The sequence below is a fragment of the Tachypleus tridentatus genome, chromosome 5 (genome assembly GCF_004210375.1).
Source record: "Tachypleus tridentatus isolate NWPU-2018 chromosome 5, ASM421037v1, whole genome shotgun sequence".
Lineage (NCBI taxonomy): Eukaryota > Metazoa > Arthropoda > Merostomata > Xiphosura > Limulidae > Tachypleus > Tachypleus tridentatus.
Genome location: NC_134829.1, coordinates 25,319,466 through 25,337,425, shown reverse-complemented (window position 1 = coordinate 25,337,425; position 17,960 = coordinate 25,319,466). Strand labels below are relative to the sequence as shown.

General features: G+C 33.9%; 1 protein-coding gene across 1 annotated transcript in view; it reads right to left on the bottom strand.

The window, feature by feature from the left end:
- Positions 1 to 17,960, bottom strand: part of LOC143250749 (N-acetylgalactosamine-6-sulfatase-like) — a 44,732-nt gene that overhangs the window by 11,216 nt on the left and 15,556 nt on the right. The window contains 6 exon segments of the mRNA XM_076501705.1: positions 405 to 507; positions 5,363 to 5,499; positions 9,977 to 10,080; positions 13,801 to 13,845; positions 13,848 to 13,936; positions 15,633 to 15,760. Of these exon segments, the coding sequence (XP_076357820.1) occupies positions 405 to 507; positions 5,363 to 5,499; positions 9,977 to 10,080; positions 13,801 to 13,845; positions 13,848 to 13,936; positions 15,633 to 15,760 (606 nt within the window).

Below are 17,960 nucleotides of genomic sequence, written 5' to 3'. Positions count from 1 at the left end.
AGAATCTTTTACAACTTTAATGAATAGGAGGGAATTTATTAATTCATGATTTAACAGTATAAGTTATGTACATTCCTAAATATAAATTCAACTTATACATCAATATTAAAAAATAGATATATGATAGTAAATCCATTTTTAAAGATTGTACTTTGTCACTAGACTAAAGCAGACAGACGATCATGGAAGAACAAGGGATATTTCATGCTGTACAAGATTCACCATTAAGAATGTAGAGTTGTGAATAACACTACATTATACTTATTAAACCTTGTTAACAGTACTGTTAGAATGTAGCCCACATTACATCTAATAATGATGGTACATATATTTAAACCACCTCATATTCAGAAAGTGAAATGACAAATACAAATAACATGCAACAGAACAGCAACCATTCTGACCTCTTTTAGCTCTTCCCATGAATTACTCCAGCACCAAAAATGAGCCTTGTAAAATCCTAGTCTAACTGCCATTAACTCATTACCTCTGTAGTAGAAAACAGGTCTGTGAATAAACAGAATTTTAAGTTAATTTATCAAATAAAAGACAAAATGGTGAACAGTGGGATGTTATGTTAACTTTCTTTCAGTAAAACACAGATGTGAAAATTGAGTATGTTAAATGTTTTGAGTATGAAACAAAAACCCCTGAATATTCAGGATGTTAGCTGAAAACAATAGGGAAAAATAATTATCTTACCGATTCATAGTTTTGCCAATGGAAAATAAAATGTGATGTTATACTGTTACAGAAAGGGTACTTAAGTAAATAGATGAACTGCTTCTGTGTCAATAAGAATTGTGATTGTAAACACATTTTTTACTAAACTTTCAGAAGAGAAGCTTGTGAGAAAGCACCAGGCATTAGGAAAAACATTCTCCTGCCAGATTTGGTTAAAAACAATTAGAAGAATATTAAGAGAAGCAAGAGAGAGATAGTGCAGCATGTCATAGTGTACATCATCAGGTCCAACAGATGTACTGCCAGACTGATGAAGAGCCATTTTCAGTTCCACCAGTGTAAAGGGACGATTATAGTCAAAGAGACAGTCAGTTCGAAAAGAAAGAGGTGAACACTCTGCCCGAGTCTTGATGGCCAAGAAGGTGGAGGAACAAGCAGAAGTGCTAGATACCTGGAAAAAGCTTTCACCTAGAGCAGGGGTGTGCAACATTTTTCGTCGGTGGGCCATATAACCAACTTCATCAATCAAGCGGGGCCACTTAAAAAACAAGCTTATTCGTGTACATGCACAATAAATTAAAAAAAATTCTAAAATGCAAGCAATAATATTTTATATATTTTGCATGAGTGATCATTTTAGTGCGACACTTGAAATTTAGAGTCCTTGCAGAGCTTGTCAATATCAGCTTTGACAGAAGTGGTTGCCACTCTTAACTGACTGGTCAAATGTTCATCAGTCAGCTGACTTCTACATTTGGTTTTGATGAGCTTCATTTTGGAGAAAAATTGCTCACAGCAGTAGGTGCTACCAAAAAGGGAGGCAATTCTTTGTGCATGACGAGACAAATTGGGAAACTTTTCACGTACAGAGTTTGTAAAAGTCTAGCAAACTGTTTTCAGAGAATTTCCTTTTAGTGTCCATGTCAGCCTGCAGTTCAATGAGTTCCATTTGGCAATCATCAGGACTGTCTTCCACTGCCAAATCAAAAGGTTGAGCGAACAATTTCAATCTAATTTCAGTTTGTCTGAAATCTGGAAATCTGTTTGCAAACTCATCACGCAGCTTTTGTACACTGGTTCCATATTTGGTGCAATGCAGATTAGGAAATTCCAGTTTCCTGGTTGCAAGACATGTAAAATGGGTCAATATGGCTCTTCTCAACTGAACCTGAAAAGTTCCAATTTCTTCTCAAAAGCACAAATATGCTCAAACAACTTATTCACAAGTTGACTTTTCCCTTGTAGTTTTAAGTTTAAATCAGACAGATGCTGTGTAATGTCTGTGAGGAATGCTAAGTCATTCAGCCAGTTCTCATTGCTCAAGAAGTCCACATTCTGACGCTTGCTCTCCATGAAGAATTTAATCTCCTCTCGCAGATTCCAGAATCTCTTCAAAGTAGCAGCTCTACTAAGCCAACGTACAGCAGAGAAGTACAAAACATCTGAATACTCACTGTCCAGCTCATCTAAAAAAAGTTTTAAATTGTCGATGATTTAATCCTCGTGTTGAATATAATTTACGCATTGGACGACATTTTCATGACTTCTGCAAAATCCAGAACTTTGGTGCACAAGCTCTCTTGGTGAATAATGCAATGGCTTACAACTACGTCTTGTGCTCCAATTGCAGTTAGAAATTTCTTGGTGAATCCATTTGTCCTACCTGTCATGGAAGGAGCACCATCTGTTGTAACACCACATAATTTATAAGGATTCAGTTCAAACTTTTCTACAACCTTAAGCACTTGTTCACAAATATCCTGTCCTGTGGTTGTGGAGGAAAGGCTTGCCATATCTAAAAACTCTTCGAAAACATCAAAGCCTGCAGTAACAGCTCTGATGAAAATGACAAGTTGGGATGTGTCATTGATATCAGTGCTTTCATCCAAAGCCAGACTGAAAGCTTCACACAAATTCAATCTCTCTTTCAAAGTTTCTTTGATGTCCTCTGAAAGATCTTTTGTCCTGCGTGAGACAGTAAAGCGGGAAAGGCTAGTTTGCTCCACCAAATATTTTTTCTCTGGACATGCATATTCTGTGAATATTGTTAAACAATTTTTAATAAATTCTCCATCACTGAAAGGCTTTCCCTTTTCTGCCATACATTCACAAAGCTTAAAACTCAGTTTTGTCACCAGTTCTGAATTTTTCTTGAAAGTGGTGAAAACACCTTGTTGCTTTTCAATGGATGTTTTTTAAATGTTCAATTTTGTCCTTTCGTGCCTGACCAACAATTTCATCAAACTGAGGAGTGCTTAGTTGCGTAATGTCGCTTAATATTGTACTCTTTCATGACTGCAATTGTAGTTTGACAGACGAGGCAGACAACACCTTGATTATGTGGGACAACAAGATATTTTGTGCACCATTCACTGTTGAATAACCTTCCCTCATCATCAATTTTTCGTTTCTTAACTGCTAGCCCTGATTTCTAGCCCTGAAATCAAAACAAAAATTATTCTCACGAAAATAGCAAAGTAGAAAAAAACATAGAATTTATTTACACATGGAACCTCTTATGGACAGAAACACACGTTTCTAAATTGGCATCCCGATCATAGCCTTCCGGTACTTAAATTAATTGAGAATAGCAAAATACAGTGTGACCTCGCCTATTCGCGGTTCGCCATTCGCGGCCCCGCATATTCGCGGGTTATGCGCGAACTGCGTTTTTGTAGGTCACAGAGACTGAAAGGGCTTTTCGAGGAGATTTCTGTTGTATTTACTCAATCAAGCCGTTTTTATCAATTGTCGTCTTCACCAAACAAGATTGGACTGCTATTGGCTGACTGCCTCAGCTTCCCCAACAACGCAAACGGCAAAGCACAGCCCGGTAACGCACGGTACAATTTAGTGAAATACATAACAGTATGCAATATTGCTACATTATTACTGCATCAATGAGTATAAGTATCATTAGTGTTTGGGAAGCATTTCATATAGTATATAATCGCATACATATACGTTTTAAAACTGCGTCCAATATTCGCGGTTTTTCGCTATTCGCGGGAGGGTAAAGAACGTAACCCCCGCGAATAACGAGGTCACACTGTACATAGAATCAGATGCATCTGAAAGCAAAAATTTTAATAAATTCAGTAAAGTCACAACAATATGTTAAATAATAATCAATTTACCTTCAATCTCTTGTAGTAACTGTAAAAGGTAATAAGATTTTCACCAATAATGAATGACGGACAGCAGAGGTTAGGGAAAATTGTCGCCAGCGGGCGAAGGCGAGGTTCAGGACATGACGTTGAGTCGTAGACAATAGTGCTAGTGCACGTCACCTATTCATGCCCTAAGGAGGCCGACCAATCGAATTCGGCCTGCTCCTCTCTAGCAAAGATAATTTTAGAAGTTTGTCGAGTCGAAGCCTGGGAATCCCGTAGGATCGATGCTTTTAAAAATATTCCATTTGCGTTGGATTACAGATCAGGCCACATGGTTAGATTACAACAACTAGGGCCACACTAAATGGCTTGGCGGGCCGGGTTGTGGCCCGCGGGCCGCCTGTTGCACACCCCTGACCTAGAGTATCGGTGATGCTCCAGACATCAGCTACCTCTTGGCCATCAGAGAGTAAGATCGAGAGGGGGACAGAACTATAGTGCCCACTGACCTTTCGAACCCTGTCCCATATGACTTTGGAACTGATGGTAGAAGATATGCTAGTTGTGAACTTAATCCAAGATTCATTCTAGCTTTGGCATCTTACCCACATAGCATATTGGAAAGCAAAGCAGTTTGAAAGTGTGGGATATCTACGGAAAGTATCCCAGGCCCGTTTTTGACCCTTCCATGCCATGTGGTAAGCAGGATTCCACCACAGATGATGACATCATGGAAAACGTGTCGAGGTTTTAGGAATACACTGAGCAGCTGCTTGTATAATACAGTCAGTTACCACTGCCACAGTCGTCTATTGATGGCTGACTGACGATGGGAGGTTCAAGTTCTGCAAGAGCAATGAAAGTGGACCAGTCTGCCTGATCCAGCGACTCATGCGGGTAGGGTGGCATCGACCATGTCCAGTCTCTCTCAAAAGTATAGGAAAATGGTCATTGCCTAGTGGATTATTGTCAACCCTCCATGAAAAATGGGAGAATAATGAAGGGGAGCAAACTGAGAGATCAACAGCAGTAAAGGACTGACTAGGTGTCAGTAGAGAATGGTTGTTTTAAAAGTTACAGTGCTTGACCATCATGTGAAAGTTGAGTTCAAATCCACTTGAGTCAGGATTTTATGCTAATTTTTTATCATTATTATTTATTTTTGATTTATCTATTATCATTTACAAAAAGCTCTTTGAATATTCAGAAAAATACAAATACAATTATATATTAAATCAGAGATACTATAATATTGTGCAATAAATACCAATGAGTATGTGTCAAAAACAACTTAATTATCTTTTCATTCCAATAGAAAGTGATAAACTTTTAGTGTTTTCACCTGTGGTAAGATATTTGTAACATTTTACCAAAAGGTCAAAGCATTTTTTATAAAAAGTTATATCTTTATGCATTTGCACTTTACCATCAAATTCTTTTGTTGTCAAATTACAATAAACACAAAGCTATAAGGAAAAGAAACTGTAATTAAATTTAAACTCTGAAAGGTACATTTTTAATTTGATTAAATTATTTTGGTAGTAGAATGTATACGACTTACATACCTATCTTTTATTTTTCCATCAATGAAAGTTGATTTTAAACTTATGCCATCTATTACCCTATTACTTGGTGGTTCTATTCCAGCGAAATCTAAAGCAGTGCTGAACAAATCCATTACTGTACCTAACTGATGAGAAATCTGGAAGAAGAAACAGATAAAAAAAAACCAGAAACAAACCAGTTAATATGGGTAAATTTATGAGAAAGAAGGAAAAAGAAAAATCTGTAACTGTTACGGTTTTACACACAACCAGAAATATAGTTAATTCAATATAAACTGAAATTTGACTAAGTTTTTACCTCTAGACAGAAAGTGGACCACGTTATAAAAACATGGGTGTCAAGGTTGTCCCTACAACCTTTTCCACCACCATCTTGTGATATTATTATCCACACACATTCTGAAATCACAAGATACTCCTTGCCTATCAAAATCTTCCACAGTCACTTTCACACATGTACATAATATAATACACTGACTCGTGACAAACACTTTAACCACAGTTTGGGATAAGATAAAGTATTTGTCTATTTAAGTATCTGTATTCCACATCAGTTGAATAACAGATTTTGCTGTTAATTAGAAATAAAGACCTTAATTCCATGCCCATTCAACAAACTGAGTTTCTAATTTGTATTTTACCTATAGATAGTGAATGTTCTAGAATCTCGTTGAATAGTGAAAGATCTGATAGAAAATGAAAGTCAATGTCCATCTTCAGTAGAGAAAAGGAAGTGTGATTTTATACACGGCATCTAAAATGTTGTACTAAAATATCTTCCCAGAAATTTTACAGAATAAGAAATAAAACAATTACTGAACATTTCCACTTACTGTGAACAGGGATTTATAAGTAAAGCTACAATTTTCAATCTCAGTACCAAGACAGTCTGCATTAAAAGTTAGAAACACATCTGAATGCATTCTATACAGAGCAAAAAAAGGGTAGAAGCTTAAGAATAAATAAACATTGAATCTGAATAGCAACCAAAACTAATTGTAAATAATCACAAAAATCTTCATGAACCTTACAAAGAATGAACCTTACTTAAGCCTATAGCATGAGGCTTTGCTGGACAGAAATCTAATCTGAAATAGAGAGAAAAAAAGATGGAGTATAAAAAAACAAACTTGACTGATATATTAATGTATCATGCATTTCTACTTTCTGAATTTGTTCTTTTATCTGTATATATGTGAAATTTTACATAACAGGATTGAAAAAGCCATTAAACAGATTTCATTCAAGTTGCCTTTGTTTATTTGGTATTCTCTGGAAGGTAGCATCATTCCTGTCCAGGAAAGGAAACTACTCCCAGTACTGCATATTGTGTAGGGATGTTTACAGCAATATCCTTTAATGGCAGTTAAAGTGATATCTATAATTTATAGATTCATCTATGTTTGAATGAGAATGATCAGTCATGTGAGTAGCACTAGTCACTCAAGACAAAAGTGATGTTATTTGTGAACTAAGAAGTATTGGGTTTTAACAGTTTAGTACATGGATTTTAATTCAGCAGCTTCATATAAAAAATCTGGTAGAAGTAACAATCTTATGCAAAGAAAAGTAAGTACATAGACCATGATTAATATCATAATAAAGATAATTGTTCATTTTGCATTTATTTTGTGTCCAGTCTCATAATTCCATTTAACATCATGATTCAACCAGTAAAGAATTAATCTTACTTCATAATTGATATCTTGAGCAGTTTTCATACACCTCTTGACATAGGTGGTTTGGGTGAAAATCTATCTGGTTCACAGAAAAGGAAGCAAAGTAACAATATCTAATGAATTGTTAAGGTTACACTAAATTTATTTAAAACAAAAAACATTAACAAAGCAAGTGAACTAAACCAACACTGGCAAGTTGTACAATTTGTGCCATAATAATCAGATTATCAAAAAAATGCTGCTTGAGAAAGTGGAGTGATTGTCTTACAAAATAGCCAATACAATAAGATAAACACAAAATGGACATTAAGAAAGATAACACTGGGGAACACTTTTTCAGTAACTTTGAGTTGCATTGGATATTTTAACTGATTCTGAAGGAGTTTTAGGCGCTGATTTCAAATCTGAAATTAGTTTTTCTCTACAAGCTCTAGTTTGTATGCAATTTGAGGTTAATGAAATTGTACAAATGTGAACTTGCATAAACCATGTATAAGCATTTTCACGTCCATATATATAGATAGCTTCTAATATTTTGATCATTCTTCTTTTGTTTCAGATCAAACATGGCTTCCAAAAATAGATATCATTGCAGAAACAAGCCTGATGCCTTCTGCTACATATGTGGATGCTACACACTCAATCGTCAAAGACGTAACATATCCTCGTTCGTCAAGCGTGCCTACAAGGCATATTTTGAAGTTCATCTTGGTGATCAAGACAAGCAATGGGCTCCTCATGTTGTGTGCCACAATTGTGAGGAAATGCTTCGAGACTGGACCAAAGGAAAACGCAATGGTCTGCCTTTTGGTGTTCCAATGATTTGGCGAACCCACCAACCATGTAACTGACTGTTATTTCTGCATGGTAAACACAACGGGTGTTGGGAAGAAAAACCGACATAAGATTACGTATCCGAACATTCCCTCAGCTATTCGGCCTGCTCCGCACTCTGAAGAAGTTCCTGTTCCAGTTTTCAAAGGCTTGCCTTCATTGGACGATAAAGACATTGGACATGATACAAACGAACAAGACAGTTGTGACAGTGAATTGTCAGAAAAGTGTACACAATCGGAGAACTGTTCTTCAGACACTGAACCTCTCCCGTCCCCAAGCCTCTTCCCAGGCTGAACTGAATGATTTAGTGCGGGATTTAGGTCTTTCAAAGAAAGCAGCAGAGCTTTTGGCATCAAGATTACAAGGCAGAAATCTTGTTGATTACTCTGTTAAAGTATCATATTTCAGAAAGCGTGACCAGCTTTTAGTGACCTTCCTTTCAAAAGACAGACATGTTTACTGCCATGACATCCAAGGGCTTCTCGAAGAACTGGGTGTACCTTACTATAGTCCTGCTGAATGGAGACTCTTTTTAGACAGTTCAAAACGCAGTCTAAAGTGTGTTCTTTTACATAATGGGAATGTTTATGGAGCAGTACCTGTCGGTCACTCAGTGCATTTTGGGGAAGACTATGATGATATGAGAATGGTCATGGACTTATTAAAATATCATGAGCACAATTGGATCATTTGTGTAGACTTAAAGATGGTCAACTTTCTTCTTGGACAACAGAAAGGTTTCACCAAGTTTCCATGTTTCCTCTGTATGTGGGACAGCCGAGCATGAGACAGACATTGGGTCCAGAAGGACTGGCCTATTCGTGACACCCTTGAAGCAGGCATGCCAAATATCATACAAGACCCAATTGTAAGCAGAGATAAGATCATCTTTCCTCCTCTTCACATCAAATTAGGTTTGATGAAGCAATTTGTCAAGGCACTGGAAACCGAAGGTGAATGTTTCCAACACATCATCACAGCTTTACCAGGGTTATCATTTAAGAAGATCAAAGCAGGCGTGTTTGATGGCCCACAGATTCAAACCCTAATTCGTGATGATCAGTTTGTTGCTAAGATAACCGCTTTAGAAAAGGCAGCATGGTTATCCTTTGTGGCAGTCGTTCAGAACTTCCTTGGAAACAATAAGGCGGAGAACTACAGTGAACTTGTGAACAGAATGCTCCTCGCTTTTCGTGATTTCGAGTGCAACATGAGCATCAAGCTTCATTTTATGAACAGCCACCTTGATAAGTTCCCTGACAACCTGGGGGCTGTGAGTGACGAACAAGGAGAACAATTCCACCAAGACCTAAAGGTCATGGAAGAACGCTACCAAAGGCGCTGGGACAAAAATATGATGGCTGACTACTGCTGGAGCATTAAACGAGATTGTCCAGATGAAGTGTACAAACGCAAAAGTTACAAACGCAAATTCCTACCTGAATAAAATACACAAACAAATTGATAAGCTATTCCGATAATTTTCTATAATAACGAAAAATTAAAAAATAAATAAAAATGTCAAATTGCTTAAAATCTGTAGCTTGCAGACAAAAACCGACTTCAGATTTGAAATCAACAAACTCAAATTGACTATAGAAAGGTCTTTTATTAAATGCAACAAAATGAGTGTTCCCCAGTGTAATCTAATGACTAACATGACATTAAACCTAAAACAAGGAAGCAGAAAGCAGTTAACTGTAGTGAAGAAAAAATTTTTTGAAGTTCACACAGACATCAGAACAGAATAAGAACCCTGAACAGCAGAAGAATAGCAACCTAACTGGAAGAAAATGAAATATGAAAAATGTCATCAGAACTCTAACTACAAATGTGCAAAATTTGTCAGGGGAAACTCAGAAGTAGAGGTTCAAAACTTAAGTAATTATGTTATGTTGATACGCATTGAGATTATATCAAAAACTTGTGAAAGATACAGGCTACAACAAAATCACATAAGTTTAGTAACAAAGTAAGTCTTTAATTCAAGAACGAAATATGTACCTTAACTTCCCTGATCCAGTAATGACCATGCTTGAATAAAGGGTTTTCAAAACAGTTCCAAGGTTTATTATTCAATATTAAAGTACAAACCCACCTGACCTGGTTTGATTGTGCCTGGCCACCAAGCTATTGCTGGTTCTCTCATTCCACCCTCAAATGTTGTCTCCTTTCCACAGAGAAAAGGCCCATTACTTCCTCCTGCAAATAACAGAGAATGTTCTTTATAAAATATTTTGCAAGCTGTTTGTAAAAAATGTGCAAATTTTAGTATAATTATATTGAAATAACTGTTTCTCGTGCAACTGGTAAAAACTGCGAGTGCATCAAATCCCTAAGGTGAGCTCTTTTAAATATACTTTTGAAAAATATATAGTATTTTGAAAGCAGACCATACCAAATTATTAATTTAACCTTAAATTGGCGAGTTAACTGGGGTACACATTTGAAAAAATCTTTTTAATTTACTAAAAATATGCTATAATGATAGCTACAGATTAGGGCTTCCATTCTGTGAAGATGAAATCCCAGTAATGTTTTTCACTGGAGAGTTGTTCAACTTTCTTCACATTTTCTTTAACATTTTTTATTTTCTGGCCAAAGGTCAGTTGCTTTTTTACCAGTGTTACTTCTTGAAAATACCAGGACTGACAGCTTGACATAATAGCCAGAATAATAGTTCCATAGAACTATGCCTCCTTTGCATTGAACTGGACAAGTCCAAGACAAAAGAAACAAGAAACAACAGAGTGACAATGATGAATAAAGACTTTAATTAGTATCAACCACTTAGCAATCAGAAATGTCTAGTAACATCTTGATGTTAACCCTCTTGTTATCAACCATGTAACCCCAAAGTAGCCATCAGCATTTCCATACTATAACTATGAAAATGCTAACCATATCTCCACAAAATATGGCAGCTTTTGATAAACATTACAAGTCTTTTATATATATATAAAACAAAATCAGATTTTTATAATAATGCATTTTTAATAAAGATTTGTCTGTGAATATAGAGAGTCAAAGTGTTAACTGCTCCAAGAGCAAAATGATTTTTTCATGTTAAGATTAAAAATATTTTTGTCCATCTACAAACTGTCAAATTTCATTTGAATAATCTCTAAAACTTCCTAAGTAAATATCAAGAACTTTTTTTCAGTTTCAGTTAAACTCTATAGTTTATATATTATTTTCTCTAACTATATGTAATCAGCTGATTTAACCAACCCTGTAACCACCATGAAAAAATCTAAATAAAACTTTTTCTTTCTAAAAATTATGCAAATTGTAACAGTAAACTACAAATGTTTATCCTAAATACCTTATCTTTCAGAACAGTTTACATCTGTTTATACTCAATTTTATTGTTCTATTGTCCTTTGAATCATGTTTAACTAAAAGTCCTGCTACAGAGGGTGTAAATCACTCAGGGAATGGAAGCTCAAAGATCTATACTGAATGATGTAACATAGCAAACATAAGTCAAGAATCATCATTATGTGTCATTATCCTACCTAATCTAACCTGACAAGTTTCTGATTTTTACATTTTACTAGCTTTTATAATCATAAATAAATAATACAAGAAATACAGTACTTTCCTGTATTCTCTTGTTTTTGTGCTGTCGGATAAAACTTTAGTCTACTCTCTCACTGCTAATAGAACTAGTACACTAAATAATGCACCTAAAAAAACAGAATAATAAACACAATGCAAACAATATCCAATAACTATCATAATTGATTGACCTTTTTAAGCATGGCATCAGAGCCTTTAAAAGTTTAGCTCTGTTGTCAATCCAAACACTGCGAGAGAAATTTTCAAAGTGAAGACAAGACAGACAATACACTGCATAGAAAACCATGTAATATAATACATCGTTTGATAAATTAAAGATATGACTTCCTATTGGTTATAAATAATTCTCCTACTAGGGGGGGGGGGGATTCAGAATTTTTAAATATATTTCCTTATAAAATTAAGAACATAACACACAACATTAAAACTTGATTTATTAACTATGTTTTGATGTCAATTTTATTTTGATACAATGATAAAGTAGTTTAATTAGATTTTAAATGTGACTATAAAAATTCATGAAATGATCATCATAAACTGTCAGACGAGACCAAGCATAGATAGAATTAAGTTCATCTGCTAAAGCCAAAATAGTTTTAACTAATAAATAAATAAATAAAACTCCAATGAATTAAAAAAAATGTATCACAGAGCAAAAACTCTAACTTTGTCACTTACAAATTTAAATATGTACAGGATGGAAAGCTAACAATAAAAACAAATAAATCAGCTTAATATATACCTAAAAACAGCTGGTTTGGGTTGAGAAAATTTTTTATGTAGAGGATCAAACAACGTTTCGACCTTCTTTGGTCATCATCAGGTCAAAACGTTGTTTGCTACTCCACATAAAAATTTTCTGAACTCAAACCAGCTGTTTTTACACATTTTCTCTACAAGCGGGTTTTCACATAATCACTGAAATAAATCAGCTTATTAGTTGCAGGAGGAAGAACAGAGAACACAGAATAAATCTATACTTGTCTTATACAATAATAAGCTTTCATATGGTATGGCCAAATCACAGGTATAGCTGTGAAACAAGATAATCAATGTACTAAGCTGTGCTTCACAAAATACATGGTTTTTGTAAAGCTCACTGTAGAGAAATCAAAGTTAAGAATGGCTTAGCTAAGGATTTGATGAATTTATAAGATCAGGTCTCTCACAGGAGTACTAGCTAAAATTTAAAAGAAAATGGTGGGTCATACAAGCAGGAAGCCAGAAATTAAATAGATCTGAGCTTGTTAACACAATATATAGGCAAGGTCTGATCCACTGTAGAAACATCTACTGAAATTTAAATTAACATGAATTTGACATGAAAGTGTGAATAATATATTGTGGCAATGTTACAGGAGCTGTGTTTGAGATGCATTTGGTCAGTTAGCTGAAGACAAACTTATGATCAATTTATAACACAGAATGGAAAGTAATTGCAAAGTCCAGCCAACCTAGACGAAGAACACTTGAAAAACTGTCTCATTTACTGCATAAAAATATTAGTCAAAAATATTTTTTTCACCAAATATCACTTTTAAATAGTTCAAAAGTAGTTATGCATACTAGAAACTGTTACTCAAAGTTCTTGTTTAATAGAGAAATTCAAAGGGCTGTTGATAAAACTGGACATCTTCCATGTCATTTACAGGAGCTTTTCTTTCATCTGTATCCTTGGACAAGGGTTAAGAGATAAAATAAATTACAGGTTGCAAATCAAAAAAGTGGTAAGACATTACATGAAGTTCTTGCTCAAGGTTACAACAGACATGATCAATGTGTTTAACACCACATGGACAAAAAAATAAGTAAAATATATATATAAAAATGGCTGGTTTGGGTTGACAACATTTTTTATGCAGAGGAGCAAACAACATTTCAACCTTATTCGGTCATTGTCAGGGTCACAAAGAAAGAAAGAGGTAACTGATCGATAGCTGACCACATGTTTGAAGGGGGTTGTGTAACTGAGTGTAGGAATGTAGAGGGCATGCTTAGATGTTTTATTATATTTATTAATACAAGTATAAAGATGTTCCTTTGTATTGGTTTATTTTGGGCTTAAGTTGTTATATAAGAAGCCTTACTTATACATTTTTAATAATATTACAAAACATTGTAACAGTTCACTAAAGTCTTTGGGAAATATGTGACTGCAAAACAGCAACTTTTGAAAGAAAAATATATTCTCAACAGATAAACTGAAACATTTGTAAAAAGTAAAACTCCAGAAGTAAAATGCTGAGAGACAGAAAGCATGAAGTTGTTGGTTCATATACTGTGTCTGGAAGTGAAAGTTGCAGTGAACAATTACAGTAGAACAAGAAAAGAGTAAATTACCCATTATCTTGCTAACCAAAGCTGCTCCATTATCAGATGTAAAAAGACAAGTGTATTGTTGGCTACACCTGCAGTCCATAAAGTATCCAGAATGATCCCTACTGAGAAGTCCAGTTCTCTAACTGCATCACCATACCTAAAGTAGCACACATACAATGTATGACGTTCCAAATAATAAAGCAAATCTTTGAAATTTATAAATCAAAAAAGATTGTAAGAGTATCGAGAGGTACATGTTGATATTCAAACTTGTATCATGTTGAAGTTTATAAATATATTTATCTGATGCTAGTTGTAAAATTAATCATTAGAATTTCAAATATGTTTTTTATCCAAGAATGACATTTTAAATTCAAAGATAATATGGTAAAAAAAAAAACCCTACGTAAACTTACTGGACTTCAACTCATGAAAATATCTTACATATAACTATCAGATGGAAAAACACTGCATAAATTTATCTCTAATTCCATCATGCATATAAAATATTGAATGTAACACCTTGCACAAAGAATTATTTAAGCTTATATTTAAGATTTCAATCTACAAGATCAAATCTAAAAAAAAACCACCTAATACAACATTAATCTTACACATCATTGTACTTGCCTTCAACTTTTACAAAGTTAAATGAAACATTTCTAATATCAAAACTAATTTGATCTAACATCAAGTCAACATGGAACCTTAAGTTGATGTAACTGAACATGAAAATTTATGAGCAATCATTTCACTAGACATGTTAATGTAGTTTCCATCTTATTTGATATGGAAATAACCAATTTCACATCTATGAGAACAACTAAAACTAAATTGTAAACCTAAACAAGGAAGTTTTTAGCACACAGATTTGTGCACAATTGTAACAGACATGCAAACTAGTGTCCCAGTATATCTAACAGAGTTTCTTGAGATGAAGCATATAACAAGTAAACTTGTCTAAAATTACATCTATCCCATCAATATACACGAAATTCCATCCTACCTCCAGAGTTTTTTGAGATACCCCACAACATGTAATATTTACATGCAATCTCATCTAGATGTAACATGTCAACATTTGTGAAAAAAATATTTGACATATGACTAAAAAAAGATTACATGAAACTCCAGCAAAATTTCAAACTGTTCTGAGGACAAAAATTTACATGTAAATATTTATGTGATTATTCTCAAAATTAAGATATGACTGGAACCTATAGGATAGCTACAAGAAATCAAACTGATAATCATTAACCATACATTGGGATAATAGGGTTGGACCTTCTATAAAAGAAAATAAGTCAACACTAACAATGACTCTAGCCATATATACAAAGACTGTAAATAGTGCCATTAGACAGAGCATTGTTGTGACTACTTGTTGCAATGAAAAGAACCATGCAAGTTTTCCAAGGGATTTAATAAATGTTAATTAGAACTATTACAAGCACAAATTTTTGGTTATCTTAGTGGAAGTTAGAACATTTGCTAGTTAAACCTAACTGTTGGATACTAATGGATGGAATTAGGTAAAATCAGTTGAACCTTATATTTTTGACTTTATACTAAACCCCTGATTTAAAATGATGTGAAAAATTCAAGGAAGTGAGAGTTGATGGAGAAACAAAGAATATTAACTGTTTAATTAGGATTGTAAAGCTTGTGCACATAGCTATTCATAAACCAGGTCATCTATCAGGTTCTCAATAACTTATGTATTATCCTGTTACAACATTATACAACAGTTTAACATATCTTCATATATTTTCACTAGTGTTTTTTTAGATTCTTGGGCTTTCCTCAGCTTGTTCTCATGTGAATTGTTAGAGTAATGTACTGAAACAACTTACAATCCTCTTTCACTTTTACCAAGAAAGCTCCTAGAAGCATACACTGGAGCGTGGGTAGCATCTGGAGCCCAGTAAAGAAAGAAAGGCTGCTGTGCTTGAGCTTGTTTTTTGATGAAAGATGTTGCTTCCTGGGTGAGGAGAAACAAAGCCATTTAAAATATCTCTACTTACATACATTGCCACATCTACATAATGTTTTATAATATACTATAGTCAGATTGTCATTATTTCTGTTTATACACACTATCACAACTACATAAGGTGTGACTATATAATTGTCAAGGTGTTGTTATTTCTATTTAAACACACTGTCACAGGTACACAATGTGTGACAATATACTATATTCAGGGTGTCAATCTGTCAGACCCACTATTCCAACTACCTAATTTGTAACAACACACAACAATCAGGGTGTCATCTCTATTTATACATTATCAAAGATATGCAAGGTGTGACAATACATTATTGCAGAGGTTTCAAAATGACCTAGTATTAAGCACTTTTACCAGTATATTATCAATGTACATACCACTACAAATTAACAAGTTAAAAACAATTGTAAATATTCCTCGCAAAATATCTTTATGAAAATCCTTGTTACAGTCAAATTGTCATTACCTCTATTTATATACAGCAACATAACTAACTACATGATGTAAAACAATACATCATGAACAAATTGATTGTGAAGAAATACTTAAATAATATAAAGTGCTACTGTGGATGTGCTCAGGTATGTATGTAATTATTTTTAAATTTAATATTTCAAATTTTTTAAGTTCTTTGTTCATGCTATATAGTGCTAGCTACAAACATCACTAATGTTCAACTACAGCTTTATCATATCACAATGTTCACACAGTATTGTGCCATTTTGTGATGGAAATATTAACTTTAATTTCTTACACAAAATATAAAAACACCAATGAAACAACATGAGAAATATTATGGAAAAATTAAATTTAAAAATGGCAATTCTTGTATTTTTTTGTTCATATTTTATTCATTAAGGCCCTGAAACACACTTTCATGAAGTGTTTGGGAACAAAGACAAAATAACTTTAACAAAATAATGTTTCTAATATTTTCTGGATTGGTTCTGAGCAAATAGTTATATATAGCAAGCACATTTCACTTCATTTTAGAAAAATCTATCACTCATTATGAGCACAGTATTTTAATTCATCATTTAATGTTTACTCAAAATGTCTAGTTAGTACTCAAATTTTCATTATTTCCAAATGTTTCAAAAGTTCTGCATTCAAAACAGGTCATAAACATTAAAATTTCATAGATATTAAAGTTTGATACTATTTTTATTGTGAAACTTTAAAGCCTTTTCCAATGCAGCAAATGATTTCATCTAGGAGATTTTAAGTTCTTTTTACTGGAGTACTTGCACTTCCAAAAAGCTTTACATGTTTAAAGCTTTCATTACCACACCAATTACAAAATGATTGCAAATGATGACAAACTAAGTGGCAAAGCCCTTCTCAATGTGTGCAAGCTTCTGTTATCCAGCAGTCACAACTCTGAAACTTATCTGACTTCACTGTTATAATATCCCAAATACTAAACCAGTAATGAAAAAAAAATTCAATTACACCTGCTTCTTACCTCTTATAAGTAGGTGCATGATTTTAGTGATTTATCATGCCTTTTGGTCATTGTAATGTTTTAAAAAGGTACATTTATCATTACAGTATACTTCATAACAGCTCATACTGATCACCATAGCTAACCAATCATTTGCTTTGTTTCAATGTGCATCAAAGCCATCTCTGTAATAATTGGTTTATTTCTTCAAATTTTACTACTTTCTGAGAACATTAATAATTTTAAAGTGCCTTGGCTGTATCAACAGACTAATTTCTATTATCTACACTTAACATCACCTTCAGTGAGCAAATCAAAATTCAGTGCTAAGCAGTAGATGTAAATGAGAGAGAACATCCTCCACCAGTTGTGTCACAAGTTGTTTTACTCTGGTTTACAGATGTGTCAATCACATTCAAACACACTGATTTTTTTTAATAATTGCTCTTCATTCAATTTTATATCTTGTAGAGCTTTAACAATAGCTTCATGTATACCTTTTACACTATAATTTTCTACATGTAGCAAGCATAAACAATGTCAGTCAATAATTCTAGATTTAGACTTCTTTTAAACACTTAGCAAATTCCTTGGCAGTCTTATCACTAACACATTTTTATCCATTTTTCATCTGCAGAGACTTGTTCATTGGGTTCCAAGAAACAGGAACAAGTTTCATTAGCATTGTTAGGAAACTAACAAATTTTGCATCACATCATTTTACATTATTT